At 43.5% G+C, this 18,674-nt stretch overlaps 1 protein-coding gene across 1 annotated transcript; it reads left to right on the top strand.

Moving 5' to 3' along the window:
- Positions 1 to 5,576: 5,576 nt before the first annotated feature.
- Positions 5,577 to 7,796, top strand: LOC121539993 (Fanconi anemia group F protein). Its single transcript, XM_041848645.2, has 2 exons — positions 5,577 to 6,481; positions 6,599 to 7,796. Exons 1-2 carry the CDS (start codon positions 5,785 to 5,787, stop codon positions 6,991 to 6,993), a joined length of 1,092 nt encoding a protein of 363 aa, XP_041704579.2. The 5' UTR covers positions 5,577 to 5,784; the 3' UTR covers positions 6,994 to 7,796.
- The last annotated feature ends 10,878 nt before the right edge of the window (positions 7,797 to 18,674 follow it).

Raw genomic sequence — 18,674 nt, 5'->3', positions numbered from 1 at the left:
TGTTACTGTCCTCCCAGAGAGCTAACTGTTACTGTCCTCCCATAGAGCTAACTGTTACTGTCCTCCCAGAGAGCTAACTGTTACTGTCCTCCCAGAGAGCTAACTGTTACTGTCCTCCCAGAGAGCTAACTGTTACTGTCCTCCCAGAGAGCTAACTGTTACTGTCCTCCCAGAGAGCTAACTGTTACTGTCCTCCCATAGAGCTAACTGTTACTGTCCTCCCAGAGAGCTAACTGTTACTGTCCTCCCAGAGAGCTAACTGTTACTGTCCTCCCAGAGAGCTAACTGTTACTGTCCTCCCAGAGAGCTAACTGTTACTGTCCTCCCAGAGAGCTAACTGTTACTGTCCTCCCAGAGAGCTAACTGTTACTGTCCTCCCAGAGAGCTAACTGTTACTGTCCTCCCAGAGAGCTAACTGTTACTGTCCTCCCAGAGAGCTAACTGTTACTGTCCTCCCAGAGAGCTAACTGTTACTGTCCTCCCAGAGAGCTAACTGTTACTGTCCTCCCAGAGAGCTAACTGTTACTGTCCTCCCAGAGAGCTAACTGTTACTGTCCTCCCAGAGAGCTAACTGTTACTGTCCTCCCAGAGAGCTAACTGTTACTGTCCTCCCAGAGAGCTAACTGTTACTGTCCTCCCAGAGAGCTAACTGTTACTGTCCTCCCAGAGAGCTAACTGTTACTGTCCTCCCAGAGAGCTAACTGTTACTGTCCTCCCAGAGAGCTAACTGTTACTGTCCTCCCATAGAGCTAAACTGTTACTGTCCTCCCATAGAGCTAACTGTTACTGTCCTCCCATAGAGCTAACTGTTACTGTCCTCCCATAGAGCTAACTGTTACTGTCCTCCCAGAGAGCTAACTGTTACTGTCCTCCCAGAGAGCTAACTGTTACTGTCCTCCCAGAGAGCTAACTGTTACTGTCCTCCCAGAGAGCTAACTGTTACTGTCCTCCCAGAGAGCTAACTGTTACTGTCCTCCCAGAGAGCTAACTGTTACTGTCCTCCCAGAGAGCTAACTGTTACTGTCCTCCCAGAGAGCTAACTGTTACTGTCCTCCCAGAGAGCTAACTGTTACTGTCCTCCCAGAGAGCTAACTGTTACTGTCCTCCCAGAGAGCTAACTGTTACTGTCCTCCCAGAGAGCTAACTGTTACTGTCCTCCCAGAGAGCTAACTGTTACTGTCCTCCCAGAGAGCTAACTGTTACTGTCCTCCCAGAGAGCTAACTGTTACTGTCCTCCCAGAGAGCTAACTGTTACTGTCCTCCCAGAGAGCTAACTGTTACTGTCCTCCCAGAGAGCTAACTGTTACTGTCCTCCCAGAGAGCTAACTGTTACTGTCCTCCCAGAGAGCTAACTGTTACTGTCCTCCCATAGAGCTAACTGTTACTGTCCTCCCATACAGCTAACTGTTACTGTCCTCCCATAGAGCTAACTGTTACTGTCCTCCCATACAGCTAACTGTTACTGTCCTCCCAGAGAGCTAACTGTTACTGTCCTCCCATACAGCTAACTGTTACTGTCCTCCCAGAGAGCTAACTGTTACTGTCCTCCCAGAGAGCTAACTGTTACTGTCCTCCCAGAGAGCTAACTGTTACTGTCCTCCCAGAGAGCTAACTGTTACTGTCCTCCCAGAGAGCTAACTGTTACTGTCCTCCCAGAGAGCTAACTGTTACTGTCCTCCCAGAGAGCTAACTGTTACTGTCCTCCCAGAGAGCTAACTGTTACTGTCCTCCCAGAGAGCTAACTGTTACTGTCCTCCCAGAGAGCTAAATGTTACTGTCCTCCCATACAGCTAACTGTTACTGTCCTCCCATAGAGCTAACTGTTACTGTCCTCCCATACAGCTAACTGTTACTGTCCTCCCATAGAGCTAACTGTTACTGTCCTCCCATACAGCTAACTGTTACTGTCCTCCCAGAGAGCTAACTGTTACTGTCCTCCCAGAGAGCTAACTGTTACTGTCCTCCCAGAGAGCTAACTGTTACTGTCCTCCCAGAGAGCTAACTGTTACTGTCCTCCCAGAGAGCTAACTGTTACTGTCCTCCCAGAGAGCTAACTGTTACTGTCCTCCCAGAGAGCTAACTGTTACTGTCCTCCCAGAGAGCTAACTGTTACTGTCCTCCCAGAGAGCTAACTGTTACTGTCCTCCCAGAGAGCTAACTGTTACTGTCCTCCCAGAGAGCTAACTGTTACTGTCCTCCCAGAGAGCTAACTGTTACTGTCCTCCCAGAGAGCTAACTGTTACTGTCCTCCCAGAGAGCTAACTGTTACTGTCCTCCCAGAGAGCTAACTGTTACTGTCCTCCCAGAGAGCTAACTGTTACTGTCCTCCCAGAGAGCTAACTGTTACTGTCCTCCCAGAGAGCTAACTGTTACTGTCCTCCCAGAGAGCTAACTGTTACTGTCCTCCCAGAGAGCTAACTGTTACTGTCCTCCCAGAGAGCTAACTGTTACTGTCCTCCCAGAGAGCTAACTGTTACTGTCCTCCCAGAGAGCTAACTGTTACTGTCCTCCCAGAGAGCTAACTGTTACTGTCCTCCCAGAGAGCTAACTGTTACTGTCCTCCCAGAGAGCTCTCTCCTCTCCCTGCTGCTCTTTCCTAGGTCATGGTCCTTAGTAGTAAACAAACCATGACTGTATCCCAAACGGCACCCTATTCCCTTTATAGTGCACTAGATCCCTTTATAGAGCCCTGTGGGTCCTGGTCAAAGGTAGCATACTATAAAAGGGAATAGAGTGCCGTTTGGTACGCAACCCATTACTAAAAGCACCTCTGGCTGGCATCTCTCACTGTGGACCTCTGGAGGAGAAAGGTACACAACCCATTACTAAAAGCACCTCTGGCTGGCATCTCTCACTGTGGACCTCTGGAGGAGAAAGGTACACAACCCATTACTAAAAGCACCTCTGGCTGGCATCTCTCACTGTGGACCTCTGGAGGAGAAAGGTACACAACCCATTACTAAAAGCACCTCTGGCTGGCATCTCTCACTGTGGACCTCTGGAGGAGAAAGGTACACAACCACGCCCCTTGGTCTGGCTACAACCACGCCCCTTGGTCTGGCTACAACCACGCCCCTTGGTCTGGCTACAACCACGCCCCTTGGTCTGGCTACAACCACGCCCCTTGGTCTGGCTACAACCACGCCTCTTGGTCTGACTACAACCACGCCTCTTGGTCTGACTACAACCACGCCTCTTGGTCTGACTACAACCATGCCTCTTGGTCTGGCTCACCGGCCAAACACAATCCACCTAGTCTCACATGACAACTATTCATATTTTAGCTCAAGAGTTGGTCATGCGAGAATACATTCCACTGAACAACAGGTCCTCCTGTACCGTCTGAATAAAATTCACATCTTTACATGCTTGTCGTGAGGAACCACACATTTCCAAAGTAAACGTGTGTGGAAAGTGAGTTACGTTTTTTCAATGTAAACAATGAGTTACTATCCCCAGTCGTTCCCGCGGAGGCCTGTAGATGACCCTGGATAGTGCAGACATAACAACACATCATAACCCAGGGTGGGAATTGTAGAATACTGCTGAAATTGATGTAGCAACTAAGGATTCTAGTTAAGAATAATACTTGTATACAACATTATAAAATATTTGGTTTCAATGTGTCCGAAATTGATAAATACTTTAGGCATATATAAATAAATCAATGACAAGTTCAAATAGATGTTACTTCTGTTAACAAGTCTACAGCGCCTTTATTATGAAAGCCCAGTTAGTTCACAGTAGCAAAAAGTCAGGTTTGTGATTTGTGAGCTTTTTGAAAATGCATTTTTTTAAAGGGCTGTTTTTGTCTCTTTTATGTCAGCGCATGTGTTCATGTCATTACCCACTGGGCACACACGGGTTGAATCAACATTGTTTCCACATCATTTCACTGAAATTATGTTGAACCCAATGTGGAACAGACATTGAATATATACGTCTGTGCCCAGTGGGTATGCATTTTCACAACTGTAAAAAAAAATATTTCAAAGCTGACTCCTCATTTACAGTTTCTATTCTTGTCACTCATAAAAAGGAACCCATAACAGTTAATACATCCAAGTTCAGCCAATTTAAAATGACATTAAACACACACACACACACACACACACAATAAGAAATGTCTGAAAACAGTTAAATGGGAATATGACCACCCACTATAAACTAATGAAATGAAACAAAGCTATTCTGCATAATAAAATAATACTTTTGAACTTAATCATATGAACTTCATTAAAAGTTGGGCTGCAGCTAAGGAAAAGATTATCCTCCAAAACAAGTTGACTGACTAACTGAATCCACACAGGCAGCTGGTTGGTAGAGAAATGTTATTTGGTCTCATTTTAAAATATGAAGAGAAGGATTGTAGTCAACTGCATTCTGAAGTGATCTTTAGGATACAGTTAAATCAACCTAAACATTTGAAATGTAGCATATTTTGAGTTTTACTGTAGGCTATACAGAAGAATATCTATCATACCAACCCCACTGTGTGTAGCCATCTGCCCATGGCTACAGGCCAGGGATGGGCAAATTCTGTCCTCAGGAGGGGTGTCACTTTATCCCCATCCCTAACAAACACAGCTGATTAAAACTAACTGCGTTCTAAAAGGAATATCATGATTGGTTGATTATTGGAGTCAGGCTTGTTAGCTTCGGCTGGGGCAAAAGTGTGACACCAATCAGGCCTCCGAGGACTGGAGTTGCCCATCCCTGCTATAGGCTATGATCAAGCTTTTCCCTAAAACTCTGAATTAAAAAAAAAAATCAATAGAAATAACAATAGAAGTATTGTTGAATAAAGTGATTGAAATCTTATAATTTGATTCTGATTTATTCTAAAATCAACAAATGCAATAATATATTTGCGGGAAAAAGCATACAGTATAAATCACACAAAAAACTACTAGACCAATCAGAGGCATGCAATCAACAGTCCCGTGCATCTTCCACTCACCCTCTCTGCAAAGCTAACTCTTCTATCCGGACTGTCACGGTCCTCTCGTGCAGTGTCTTTGCTCCTCGGTGCTTTCTGTATGCATGCTTTTCACCAGCGCTCAGCTACCCTCAGCTCTGTCGCCGAAAACAGTGGCCCAGTGTAGATCGGGCAATGCATAGCATATCTCTGTATCTCAATCTGTATCACAGCCGAGGATGTTTCTGTGGAGCCTAGCGCTGCACTGCCGATAGGAGGGGAGTTTTTGATCAGTCACTGGACTGACTTGGGAGGGAATATTATGCTGCGTTCTCTCCTCCTCTCCCTCTCTCCTATCTGACAGTTGAGAAACTCCTTCGTGCGCAAGATTGCAATTAGATAGACGCTGAAGTAAAAGTGCATTAATTGGCCCAGCCACTGTGCAGTTTTATTTATTGCAATTGCTCGATTATAATTTACTATAACACAATACAGTGACAAGAGTCAATGGACTACACAAGAGTCTACAATCTACACATATTCACCAATTCAGAAAAAAAAGAATGGGAAACTCAAATGGGAAAATATTTTCTCGAAGGACAATACATTTGTTCAATTCTATTCGCCAGGTTTTATGATTTAAATAATTTATATTTTGAGAACTTTTATTTTGAAGTGACTGTGACGCGCTCCCCCCATACCCGGAAGTTCACTTCACAACATCAACTGGTGGGGGGGAAGAAGAGCGGACACGGAGAAAACAAGTAGCTTAAACACCAAAGTGACTTTTCCAAACAACCTTTGAAGTAATTTCAGGCAACATTTTAAAACTCACGTGCAAATGTCCTGAGAGCAGATAGCGCCACATGGAGGCTGTTGTAAAGAACTTGGAGCGGACGGCGGAGCTACTCGCTGTGTCGCAGACAGAGATAGTGCAGCGGTGGGACAAACAAACCCTGGACAGAGCCTTCCAATGGACTCAGTACTGCGAACACCTCTACACAAGGTTCCACGCAAATACAACCGTCAGGGACATCTTGGAAAAACAACTACAGGTGACAAACGAAAGCTTACGAACAACTTTTCAGGGGTATACGGACATCACTTTTTCTGACCTGTCGCAGTGTCAACACTTGCTGCTCGTTGGGTTATTAAACAACGCCGCGGTTCCGAGCTCAGTCATCAAACAACTTTTCGACACTTCTTGTTCTAAAACGGTTGGAGATAAATCTAAGGACGCCACCGGTCATTGCACTGAGCTCATAGAAGTCAAATCAGCATGTAAAGTCTTAAGCGCCATTTATTTGAAAGGCAGTACGTCCTTTCCTGGTCCTGATGCTGACGTGGTAGGCACGACACTGATGGAGATGTTGGATATCCTGCTCTCTCCAGCTACTGGCGGGTCCAATGTGGGTCTAGCAGAGAAGTTATTGGACTCCATCTTACAAACCTGTGGTGAATATGAAAACTTCTCAGGGGTTGTTGCTGCTGCTCTCCTGTCAAGGAAAAACAACTCAGCAACAGCAGCAGCATCAGCAACAACAGCAGCAGCATCAGCAACAACAGCAGCAGCATCAGCAACAACAGCAGCAGCATCAGCAACAACAGCAGCAGCATCATCATCAGCAGCAGCATCAACAACAAGATCAGCATCAGCAACAACAGCAGCATCAGCAATGGCTTCAGGAGGAGTTTCATTAGACTTTATCCTGGATTGGCTGCAGCAACACCACAGTTTACTCCAGCATATGTGTTCCACGTTGCCTATTGGACTTTTGATGGACCTCTACCGGCAGTCTGTGAGGTTTAGAGTGACCTACTGTGACATGTTGAAGCAATGGGGGTCACAGTTGGAGTATGACATGGGTGAAGGAGAGTGGGTTCAAGTGTTTACCACCAACGGGGTGTCGTTCAAGACACTGTCTGACCATTATAGGTCGCTACTAGGGGCTTGTCCGTCGATGGAGGAGGACATTGAGAGAGAGCTGACAGAACTGAGGGTTGCCGATGGGGACTTTGATGTTAGAGGTCTGAGTGTTTGGGGTGACCTCCTCTCTGAGCTGAACAAGGTCTGAGTGTTTGGGGTGACCTCCTCTCTGAGCTGAACAAGGTCTGAGTGTTTGGGGTGACCTCCTCTCTGAGCTGAACAAGGTCTGAGTGTTTGGGGTGACCTCCTCTCTGAGCTGAACAAGGTCTGAGTGTTTGGGGTGGTATTTTTTAATATATATTTTTTTAAACCTGAAACGTAAATGATCTAAAAACGCGTAAAACATAATCCGTTGTACTCAGTTGAGACACGACATATGAAACAAATCGGAGTTTACTTGTTTTTAGATAATTGACGTTTAAGGTTTAAAAAAAAAAGTCAAATTTATATTAACTTAAAAAAGAAAGAAATGATCAAACAGTTTGACAACCCTGTTTTGTAAGCTTTTTAATTATATAAAACTCAACCATTTATCTTTTCCAGTGATGAAGACATTGATGTCTGATGGCGTGGTGAGGTATGCAAAATGGGTCAACTTTGATCACCTTTATCGCCTGAATGTTTTGGCATTCAGATCTAAAAAGTAACTTTCTGACCACTTCATGGGCAAACATGGAAAGTTTAAATCAAAATGGAAGCTGTCAAAAAGTGAATTCAAATGGATTTAGCCCTCTCTGAGCAGAACAGACTTTTAACGGAGCCATGTGCAGCCTCATCTATGTCCCGTCATCATCATCACATTGTCAGTGTTCGTTGGACAAATGCGGACATTTGGCCTTGTTAGATACAATTGATTTAAATATATTTGTTAGAGGATAGATGTTTTTTGTGCTATTACATTCACATATACGTTTGTATCAATAACAGAATAAAGATGACTATTTCTTTAAATGAATGTTTGTGTTCTTATTTAAAGTGTGTAATAATACTGTTATATTTAATACTGTTACCTCCCTTAGTTTTCTTTTGGACACACTGCACACCGAGCTTGCTACTGCAACATTTTGTATTTGAATTTATTAGGGATCCCCATTAGCTGTTGCCAAGGCAGCAGCTACTCTTCCTGGGGGTCCAAACACATTAAGGCACTTACATTACACATAAAACAAAAGAGAAAACAGTACATCATATAACATTATTACACCACTACATATCCACAATACAAAATGTATAATACCACCATACAACAATATTACAATGTATGTGTGTGTAGAGTGCGTGTGCTAGCGTTTGTGTGCGTATACGTGTGTCTGTATGTGTGTCTTCACAGTCCCCGCTATGCCATAAGGTGTGTTTTTATCTTCTTTTTTTTTTTTTATCTGATTCTACTGCTTGGCAGTGTGTCCAACATCAGAATGAGCTAGTTAATGAAATCTCAACGAGCAGGAAGTGACAGATGGTTACGTTACACGTTACCCAGGCAACCACTGCCTGAACTCTGAAGGCCAGAGAGAGGATGTTGTGTGCCTTCCAAATGAGTCCCCGGGGACACAAGGATCCGTGCCTCTGACTCACTATCAGATCAGTTTGGAGCGTGGGAGGAGGAAGAAGAGAGCTAAGATTCCTCATCCTGTGTTTGATGATTCTCGAGGTTCTGATGCGTGAGAATATACTGAACGAAAATATAAAACGCAACGTGTAAAGTGTTGGTCCCACGTTTCATCAGCTGAAATAAAGGATCCCAGAAATGTTCCATACTCACAAAAAGCTTATTTCTCTCTTAATGGCAATTTGAATGCACAGAGATATAGTGAGGAGCTCCTGAGGCCCATTGTCGTGCCGTTCATCCGCCGCCATCACCTCATGTTCCAGCATGATAATGCTCAGCCCCATGTCGCAAGAATCTGTGCACAATTCCTGGAAACTGAAAATGTGCCAGTTCTTGGATGGCCTGCATACTCACCAGACATGTCACCACCCATTGAGCATGTTTGGGATGCTCTGGATCGACGTGTACGACAGCGTGTTCCAGTTCCCGCCAATATCCCGCAACTTCGCACAGCCATTGAAGAGGAGGGGCACAACATTCCACAGGCCACAGTCAACAGCCTGATCAACACTATGAAAAGGAGATGTGTCGCGATGCATGAAGCAAATTGTGGTCACACCAGATACTGACTGGTTTTCTGATCCACGCCCCATATCTGTGACCAACAGATGCATATCTGTATTCCCAGTCACGTGAAATCCATAGATTGGGGCCTAATTTATTTATTTCAATTGTCTGATTTCCTTATATGAACTGTAACTCAGTCAAATCTTTTAAATTGTTGTATGTTGCGTTTGTATTTTTGTTCTGTACATTTATCTTATAGTCTGGGCTCCCGACTAGTAAATTCCTTTTGAAATCTAATTTTGTGGGAATCTAAATTTATTTATTCATGTTTCTGTTTCTGTTTTTATATTTGGTCTTGTAGCTGATTCCAGCTGACTGAATCAGTGGAAACACAAATCAATGTTAAACTAACTGATAAAGGAAATTGTCAGTGAATTTAGGATAATGTATTTCCATAACTGTCTGTGATAGCATGGGGTAGCAAGACAGGTTGTCGACTCGAGTGACACTGAATAACAATTAGACTGTCTCACAGGCTGGCCCTCTTAGGCCCTCATAGGCCCTCATAGGCCCTCATAGGCCCTCATAGGCCCTCATAGGCCCTCATAGCCACTAGTGGAGGCTCCTCAGAGGAGGGCAGGGGAGGTCCATCCCCCTCAGTGATTTTTTTTTATTTTAATGTTTTATTGTGAAACATACATGCATACAGCTCTGGAAATAAATAAGAGACCACTGCAAAATTATCAGTTTCTCTGGTTTTACTATTTATAGGTACAGTGGGGAGAACAAGTATTTGATACACTGCCAATTTTGCAGGTTTTCCTACTTACAAAGCATGTAGAGGTCTGTAATTTTTATCATAGGTACACTTCAACTGTGAGAGACGGAATCTAAAACAAAAATCCAGAAAATCACATTGTATGATTTTTAAGTAATTAATTTGCATTTTATTGCATGACATAAGTATTTGATACATCAGAAAAGCAGAACTTAATATTTGGTACAGAAACCTTTGTTTGCAATTACAGAGATCATACGTTTCCTGTAGGTTTTGACCAGGTTTGCACACACTGCACCAGAGATTTTGGGACACTCCTCCATACAGACTTTCTCCAGATCATTCAGGTTTCGGGGCTGTCGCTGGGCAATACAGACTTTCAGCTCCCTCCAAAGATTTTCTATTGGGTTCAGGTCTGGAGACTGGCTAAGCCACTCCAGGACCTTGAGATGCCTCTTACGGAGCCACTCCTTAGTTGCCCTGGCTGTGTGTTTCGGGTCGTTGTCATGCTGGAAGACCCAGGCACGACCCATCTTCAATGCTCTTACTGAGGGAAGGAGGTTGTTGGCCAAGATCTCGCGATACATGGCCCCATCCATCCTCCCCTCAATACGGTGCAGTCGTCCTGTCCCCTTTGCAGAAAAGCATCCCCAAAGAATGATGTTTCCACCTCCATGCTTCACGGTTGGGATGGTGTTCTTGGGGTTGTACTCATCCTTCTTCTTCCTCCAAACACGGCGAGTGGAGTTCAGACCAAAAAGCTATATTTTTGTCTCATCAGACCACATGACCTTCTCCCATTCCTCCTTTGGATCATCCAGATGGTCATTGACAAACTTCAGACGGGCCTGGACATGCGCTGGCTTGAGCAGGGAGACCTTGCGTGCGCTGCAGGATTTTAATCCATGACAGCGTAGTGTGTTACTAATGGTTTTCTTTGAGACTGTGGTCCCAGCTCTCTTCAGGTCATTGACCAGGTCCTGCCGTGTAGTTATGGGCTGATCCCTCACCTTCCTCATGATCATTGATGCCCCACGAGGTGAGATCTTGCATGGAGCCCCAGACCGAAGGTGATTGACCGTCATCTTGAACTTCTTCCATTTTCTAATAATTGCGCCAACAGTTGTTGCCTTCTCACCAAGCTGCTTGCCTATTGTCCTGTAGCCCATCCCAGCCTTGTGCAGGTCTACAATTTTATCCCTGATGTCCTTACACAGCTCTCTGGTCTTGGCCATTGTGGAGAGGTTGGAGTCTGTTTGATTGTGTGTGTGGACAGGTGTCTTTTATACAGGTAACGAGTTCAAACAGGTGCAGTTAATACAGGTAATGAGTGGAGAACAGGAGGGCTTCTTAAAGAAAAACTAACAGGTCTGTGAGAGCCGGAATTCTTACTGGTTGGTAGGTGATCAAGTACTTATGTCATGCAATAGAATGCTAATTAATTACTTAAAAATCATACAATGTGATTTTCTGGATTTTTGTTTTAGATTCCGTATCTCACAGTTGAAGTGTACCTATGATAAAAATGACAGACCTCTACATGCTTTGTAAGTAGGAAAACCTGCAAAATTGGCAGTGTATCAAATACTTGTTCTCCCCACTGTATGTGTTTGGGTAAAAATAATGTTTTTGTTTTATTCTATAAACTACTGACAACATTTCTCCCAAATTCCAAATAAAAATATTGTCATTTAGAGCATTTATTTGCAGAAAATGACAACTGGTCAAAATAACAAAAAAGATGCAGTGTTGTCAGACCTCGAATAATGCAAAGAAAATAAGTTAATGTTCATTTTTAAACAACACAATACTAATGTTTTAACTTAGGAAGAGTTCAGAAATCATAATTTGGAGGAATAACCCAGATTTTCAATCACAGCTTTCATGCGTCTTGGCATGCTCTCCATCAGTCTTTCACATTGATGTTGGATGACTTTATGCCACTCCTGGTGCAGAAATTCAAGCAGCTCGGCTTTGTTTGATGGCTTGTGACCATCCATCTTCCTCTTGATCACATTCCAGAAGTTTTCAATGGGGTTCAGGTCTGGAGATTGGGCTGGCCATGACAGGGTCTTGATCTGGTGGTCCTCCATCCACACGTTGATTGACCTGGTTGTGTGGCATGGCACATTGTCCTGCTGGAAAAACCAATCCTCAGAGTTGGGGAAGAATGTCAAAGCAAAAGGAAGCCATTTTTCTTCCAGGACAACCTTGTACGTGGCTTGATTAATGCGTCCTTCACAAAGACAAATCTACCTGATTCCAGCCTTGCTGAAGCACCCCCAGATCATCACCGATCCTCCACCAAATTTCACAGTGGGTGCGAGACACGGTGGCTTGTAGGCCTCTCCAGGTCTCCGTCTAACCATTAGACGACCAGGTGTTGGGCAAAGCTGAAAATTGGACTCATCAGAGAAGATGACCTTACTCCAGTCCTTTACGGTCCAATCCTTATGGTCTTTAGCAAACCTCAGCCTGGCTCTTCTTTGCTTCTCATTGATGAAGGGCTTTTTTCTAGCTTTGCACGACTTCAGCCCTGCCCCTAGGAGCCTGTTTCGAACCATCCTCGCCGTGCACTTCACTCCAGCTGCCGTTTGCCATTCTTTTTGTAGGTCACTTGATGTCATCCTATGGTTGTTGAGTGACATTCGAATGAGTTGGCTGTCATCCCGGTCAGTAGAGTCGTTTTCGCCCTCTGCCGGTCTGTAGCTTTGTTGTCCCCAATGTCTGCTGCTTGACCTTGTTCTTATGAACAGCCGTCTTTGAAATGTTAAGGATGGAAGCAACCTGACACTCACTGTATCCCTCTGCCAGTAAAGCCAGAACTGAACCCTTCTTTTCCTCACTCAAAACGTTCCTTTTCAACTCTTTTGGCAAGGTCAATAGTTATTTTTTGATTAATATTACTTTTGAGGTACTATTAGCACTGCTTTTGCCATCCAGCTGGTGCTATTGCAAGAGGATAGTGATGACCACAGCAGTGGTTTTTATACTTTTCCTCGTTAAATAAGATTTGGTTCATGTGATCACCTAATCAGTACCTAATTCAGTAGAATGATGTGTGCCTGTGTTGGAATTCAACAGACACTGGAATGGAATGGCTGTCATTCATGTAGAGATGCTGATTTAAGAAAAAATGGAAGTGGTCTCTTAATTTTTTCCAGAGCTGTACAGTATAAAACTATACAAAATATATTCACGTCGCCAAATAATCTATAAAAAAAACACTGTTTCGCAATGGTCTACAGTAGCCTCAACAGCACTGTAGGATAGCACCATGGTGTAGTTGGAGGACAGCTAGTTTCCGTCCTCCCCTGGCTACATTGACTTCAATACAAAACCTAGGAGGCTCGTGGTTCTCACCCCCTTGCATAGACATATACAGTAATTATGACAACTTCTGGAGGACGTCCTTCAACCTATCAGAGCTCGTGCAGCATGAACTGACATGTTGTCCACCCAATCAAAGGATCCGAGAATTAATCTAGTACTGAAAGCATACGCTACAGCTAGCTAGCACTGCAGTGCATAAAATGTGGTGAGTAATTGACTCAAAGAGAGAGAAAGACAATAGTTTGACAGTTTAAAAAATAATAATTTATTCAAAAATGAAGGAAAAGCGAGAGAGAGAGAGAGCCATTGTAAATACAACCCATATTTATGTTTATTTATTTTCCCATTTGTACTTTAACTATTTGCACATTATTACAACACTGTATATATGCATAATATGACATTTGAAATGTCTTTATTCTTTTGGAACTTCTGAGTGTAATGTTTCCTGTTAATATTTATTGTTTATTTCACTTTCGTTTACTATCTACTTCATTTCCTTTGGCAATGTTAACATACGTTTCCCATGAAATAAAGCCCTTAAATTGAATTGAAATTGAATTGAGAGCTAGCTATATTTCGTTGTATTTAAAAAAAAACTAAATTGTTCTCTTACTTAGTTAGCGAATGCAACTAGCTAGTTTAGCCTACTCAAACACCCGGCTCAAACAGAGAGGGATGTTATGTTAGCTAGCTGGCTACTGTTATCCAACACTGGAACTCTTCCAAGCTTTTGGTTTTATAAATGTATTGCCACCGGGGCCCGCCGGTGTAACTGCTAGCTGAATGTACACTGTACTGCGTGATTGTATCTGGTTTACTAACGCGTTAGCTATGTTGACTATGTTGTTAGCTAATATGGTGACAACGATTGTAGGCTGTGTGTAGCCGTTAGCGGTTATGAAATGAAGGTTTGGCTTGGAAAGGTTTTTTCACCTGGCCACAGACAGCTGATGTGTTGTGCATTGAAGTCCACAAGCGAAGGGAAAATGTGAGAGGAGGAGAAGGTGTAGAGGCGAGAAGGAATTATACAACGATCAAAGGGATCATGCTGTTTGTATGTGGCTGCTATGAAAGTGAACTGTGTTTGCACGTGATCAGGGGTCTATTCATTCCGCTGATTCTGTTGATAGAAGTTTCTTAAACGGAAGTAAATGGAACGAAACAGGGATAAACATACCTGAATTTGTCCAATAGACACTCTCGTTTGCAACTGTTGGACTAATGATTACACCCTAGATCAGCTAGATGCAGGCAGGAGTGTGCAAGGCGGTATTGAATGTGTCACTGTCTGTCACCTTGATTACTCACATTTCTCTCAACCTGTGCACCTACGTTGTAAACCTTCATTCATAGGCTAGGTTGTAGCAACCTCGTGATGGGTATAGGGAAAATGTGAGTATCATGTAGTAGCCTAAACCTATCCACGTTACATTGAGCTGGGTGGATGGAATATGAATGACAGTCATCCAATATGCTGTAATAGAAATAAGGCCATGCTCATAAAAAAATTAAATTGTCCTCCCTCATCTTAAACGGCACCAACCGCCACTGGTAGCCACCCTGGCCTGGTTTATAGCACTGAACAAGATTACATAGGCTTGTGATGTCAATAAGCAATCATGCCTTGTTTCATATTTATTTATGTTTTATTACACATGTAATATTTATTTATGTAGTTTATTACACATTTCATATTTATTTGTTTTATTACACATTTCATATTTATTGATGTAGTTTATTACACATTTTGTCTATTAGATTTGTTTATTTCTGTGTATTTTTTAAATGCCAAGAATATCTGTTTGTCTTGTTTTCGGATCGTTACAGTTTGGTCTCCATGGAAACCATGTATATCAGTTTCATTTCACGAGACACCGAGAAAGACAGAAACAGAAAGATCCGTGGAAGGGGCCCAACGTTCTCCTGGCATGTACTTTCAATTATGCAGAAAATGTGAATTCCGTATGAGCAAATTCTTAATGGAAAAGATTATTCAAATAATCTCACTGTTTCTCCCTCTCTATCTCCTTCTCTCCCTTTCACTCTTACTCACACACACACACACACACACACACACACACACACACACACACACACACACACACACACACACACACACACACACACACACACACCCCATCTGTCAGCAGTGTACCTTCTCTTCATCAACAGTAGGCTAAACTGGGTCCCCCCCCCTGGTTGTACACAGCTGGTTGGCTGGCCCTCATGTGACACACACACACACACATAAGCACAGACCCCACTCACACACACACACACACACACACACACACACACACACACAAACCCCACCTCCCATGTGTGTGTCGAATCACCTCAGCTGCTCTGGGATCAATTAGTTAGATCAGGCATCTTCAATCAAACCCAGAACAATGGCTGGTGTGTCATAACAGCCCTAGACAGCCAGCGGATTACTGCACCTCACAGACAGGCACAACAGGGTGTGTCTCTCTCTCTCTCTCTCTCTCATTGTGCGTGTGTGTGTGTGTGTGTGTGTGTGTGTGGAGGGAAACGGCAACATGGCCATGGCTCGTTGAGCACGCCACTGAAAGCAATTCACCTAGAGACGAGACGGAGGGACAAGGGTCAGGGAGTCTGGGGGGCCAGCGGTTACACAAGCAATTTATTAACACCTTATGGGTAACATATGTATGGAGCTGGCAAAGGAGACCCACTGTGTTTCTTATAGCGTTCCCACCTGCTCCTCAATTTAGAAGTCATTTATGAACAATCAATTGGACAGGCTGATCATTTATGAGCAATCAATTGAACAGGCTGATTTTGCCGTGTCAAGGTTTAATGTTGGGGATATCAGTGTATGTTGTCTTTGAGTTCACTGAAATATTTTATGTTCCCCGTCAAGAAAATCTAAAATGTCGCTCAAACAGAGGGGAGAACAACAAAAAAAAATAAGTAACTGACAACAACCAAAACAGGTGGGGGTTTTAGGAGGGGTTCTGAAAGACACCCGTGGGGGTGTCCACTGAAAGTTGCATAGCAACAACAACTAGGACCTAAAAGACCCCCACCATGAGCACCCACTAAATCTGCCCAAGAGGAGGAAAACAAAAGAAAAACCCCACACCAAACTGAAAGACAGGAAGCAATGAAATCAAAATTGGGCGAGCCAACTAAAGGTGTTGACCCTCCGCATCTCTCAAGACAACTAGAGCACTGGGCCAGACACTCTTAAATAGCACCTGGGTCAGCACAGGTGTAACACCTTCCCACTAACGAGATGGCAACCAGCACAGGGGTAACACATACTGACTAACGAGGTGACACCAATCGTTGCGCCTTACGTGTTAACGAGCTATATGCGCTAAAGTCCAACATCAAAACATAAATGGAAAAACCAAAGCATGTAACACGTTCCTCCTTAAGACAAAAATATCATATGTTGGACAAGTTTGCTCACCGCCAACAGAAAACTTCCATCTCACAACATAATCAACTTAAATTCATCGCTACTTAAATGCGTCGCCTTCTCCAATTATACAAATCATTAAATACAAGACAAAGACAGCCACTTTTTTTTTTTTTTTTAATATATATATTTACTGCCGAAAACTCAGAAGTTTTGAAAAAAAAAACGGGTAAAATAATGTACGTTTCTAAAAGTCTCACCCCCCCTGGAACGAGCGCAACCAAAACAATACTTAACTCAAACACGGAAAAATGTGCAGTCAAAATAAACTGTGAGTCAAGGCTACACACAGACATATACACCAGGATGTTAATGGATGTGTTTACATAGACAGACCCATTTTTATATTTTGCCCAATAATTGGCAAAAGAGCTGAACTGATCTGTCAAAAGACCAATTAGTGGGAAAATAATCAGAATTGGACTTCCTGTATGAATGCAGCCAATGTGTGGTAGTGATTATGTGTGTCGTGGTCTGAATCAGCTCCTCTACAACACACTAACCATCCCTATGGCTGCTACCTTGTTCTGCCAGCTATGTGCTATACTGTGCAGAAGAGAGGAGGAGAGAGAGAGGGGGGGGCAGAGAGGGACAGAGAGGGAGAGAGAGAGTCAGAGAGAGAGGGACAGAGAGAGAGAGAGAGGGACAGAGAGAGAGAGAGAGAGAGAGAGGGGGTGGGGGCACAGAGGGACAGAGAGAGAGAGTCAGAGAGAGAGGGACAGAGAGAGAGAGAGAGGGACAGAGAGAGAGAGAGAGGGACAGAGAGGGACAGAGAGAGAGAGGGACAGAGACAGAGAGAGACAGAGAGAGACAGAGAGAGACAGAGAGAGACAGAGAGAGACAGAGCGAGAGGGGGGAGAGAGAGAGAGACAGAGAGAGAGAGAGGGGGAGAGGGAGAGGGAGAGCGAGAGAGGGGGTGAGAGAGAGATGGGGACAGAGAGAGAGAGAGAGAGAGATGGGGACAGAGAGAGAGAGAGAGAGAGATGGGGACAGAGAGAGAGAGAGAGAGAGAGAGAGAGAGAGAGAAGAGAGAGAGAGAGGGAGAGAGATTAATACTGTGAAGAAGAGAAAAAGAGAGGTGTGAACGAGAACCTGCCAGCATCACACATGATAGACTCATAGACTCTTAGAAAAGGCTACACCGCCTCCCCAGCATACACAATACAAAATCAGCAGGGGATCAAATACTTTTTTCCCTCACTGTATATTATATACAGTTAAAGTCGTAAGTTTACATACACTTACGTTGGAGTCATTAAAACTCATTTTTCAACCACTCCACAGCATGATGCTGCCACCCCCGTGCTTCATGGTTGGGATGGTGTTCTTCGGCTTGCAAGCATCCCCCTTTTTCCTCCAAACATAATGATGGTCATTATGGCCAAACAGTTCTATTTTTGTTTCATCAGACCAGAGGACATTTCTCCAAAAAGTACGATCTTTGTCCCCATATGTGCAGTTGAAAACTTTAGTCTGGCTTTTTTTTATGGCGGTTTTGGAGCATTGGCTTCTTCCTTGCTGAGCGGCCTTTCAGGTTATGTCGATATAGAACTTGTTTTACTGTGGATATAGATACTTTTGTACCTGTTTCCTCCAGCGTCTTCACAAGGTCCCTTGCTGTTGTTCTGAGATTGATTTTTAGTTTTCGCCCCAAAGTACGTTCATCTCTAGGAGACAGAACGCGTCTCCTTCCTGAGCGGTATGACGGCTGCGTGGTCCCATGGTGTTTATACTTGCGTACTATTGTTTGTACAGATGAACGTGGTACCTTCAGGCGTTTGGAAATTGCTCCCAAGAATGAACCAGACTTGTGGAGGTCTACCATTTTTTTTATGAGGTCTTGGCTGATTTCTTTAGATTTTCCCATGATGTCAAGCAAATAGGCATTGAGTTTGAAGGTAGGCCTTGAAATACATCCACAGGTACACCTCCAATTGACTCAAATTATGTCAATTAGCCTATCAGAAGCTTATAAAGCCATGACATCATTTTCTGGAATTTTCCAAGCTGTTTAAAGGCACAGTCAACTTAGTGTATGTAAACTTTTGATCCACTGGAATTGTGATACAGTGAATTATAAGTGAAATAATCAGTCTGTAAACAATTGTTGGTAGAATTACTTGTGTCATGCACAAAGTAGATGTCCTAACC

This window comes from Coregonus clupeaformis, chromosome 26 (assembly GCF_020615455.1).
Source record: "Coregonus clupeaformis isolate EN_2021a chromosome 26, ASM2061545v1, whole genome shotgun sequence".
NCBI lineage: Eukaryota > Metazoa > Chordata > Actinopteri > Salmoniformes > Salmonidae > Coregonus > Coregonus clupeaformis.
The sequence above is the reverse complement of the archived record's forward strand: the minus strand, read 5'-3'. Positions and strand labels throughout refer to the sequence as shown.

What these genes read in the sequence shown, in the direction of transcription:
- LOC121539993 (XM_041848645.2), top strand. Translation starts at nt 5,785, where the DNA reads ATGGAGGCTGTTGTAAAGAACTTGGAGCGGACGGCGGAGCTACTCGCT. An exon ending in AGCAGCAGCATCAGCAACAA is followed by an intron (nt 6,482 to 6,598) that starts CAGCAGCAGCAT and finishes CATCAGCAATGG; the next exon opens with CTTCAGGAGGAGTTTCATTA.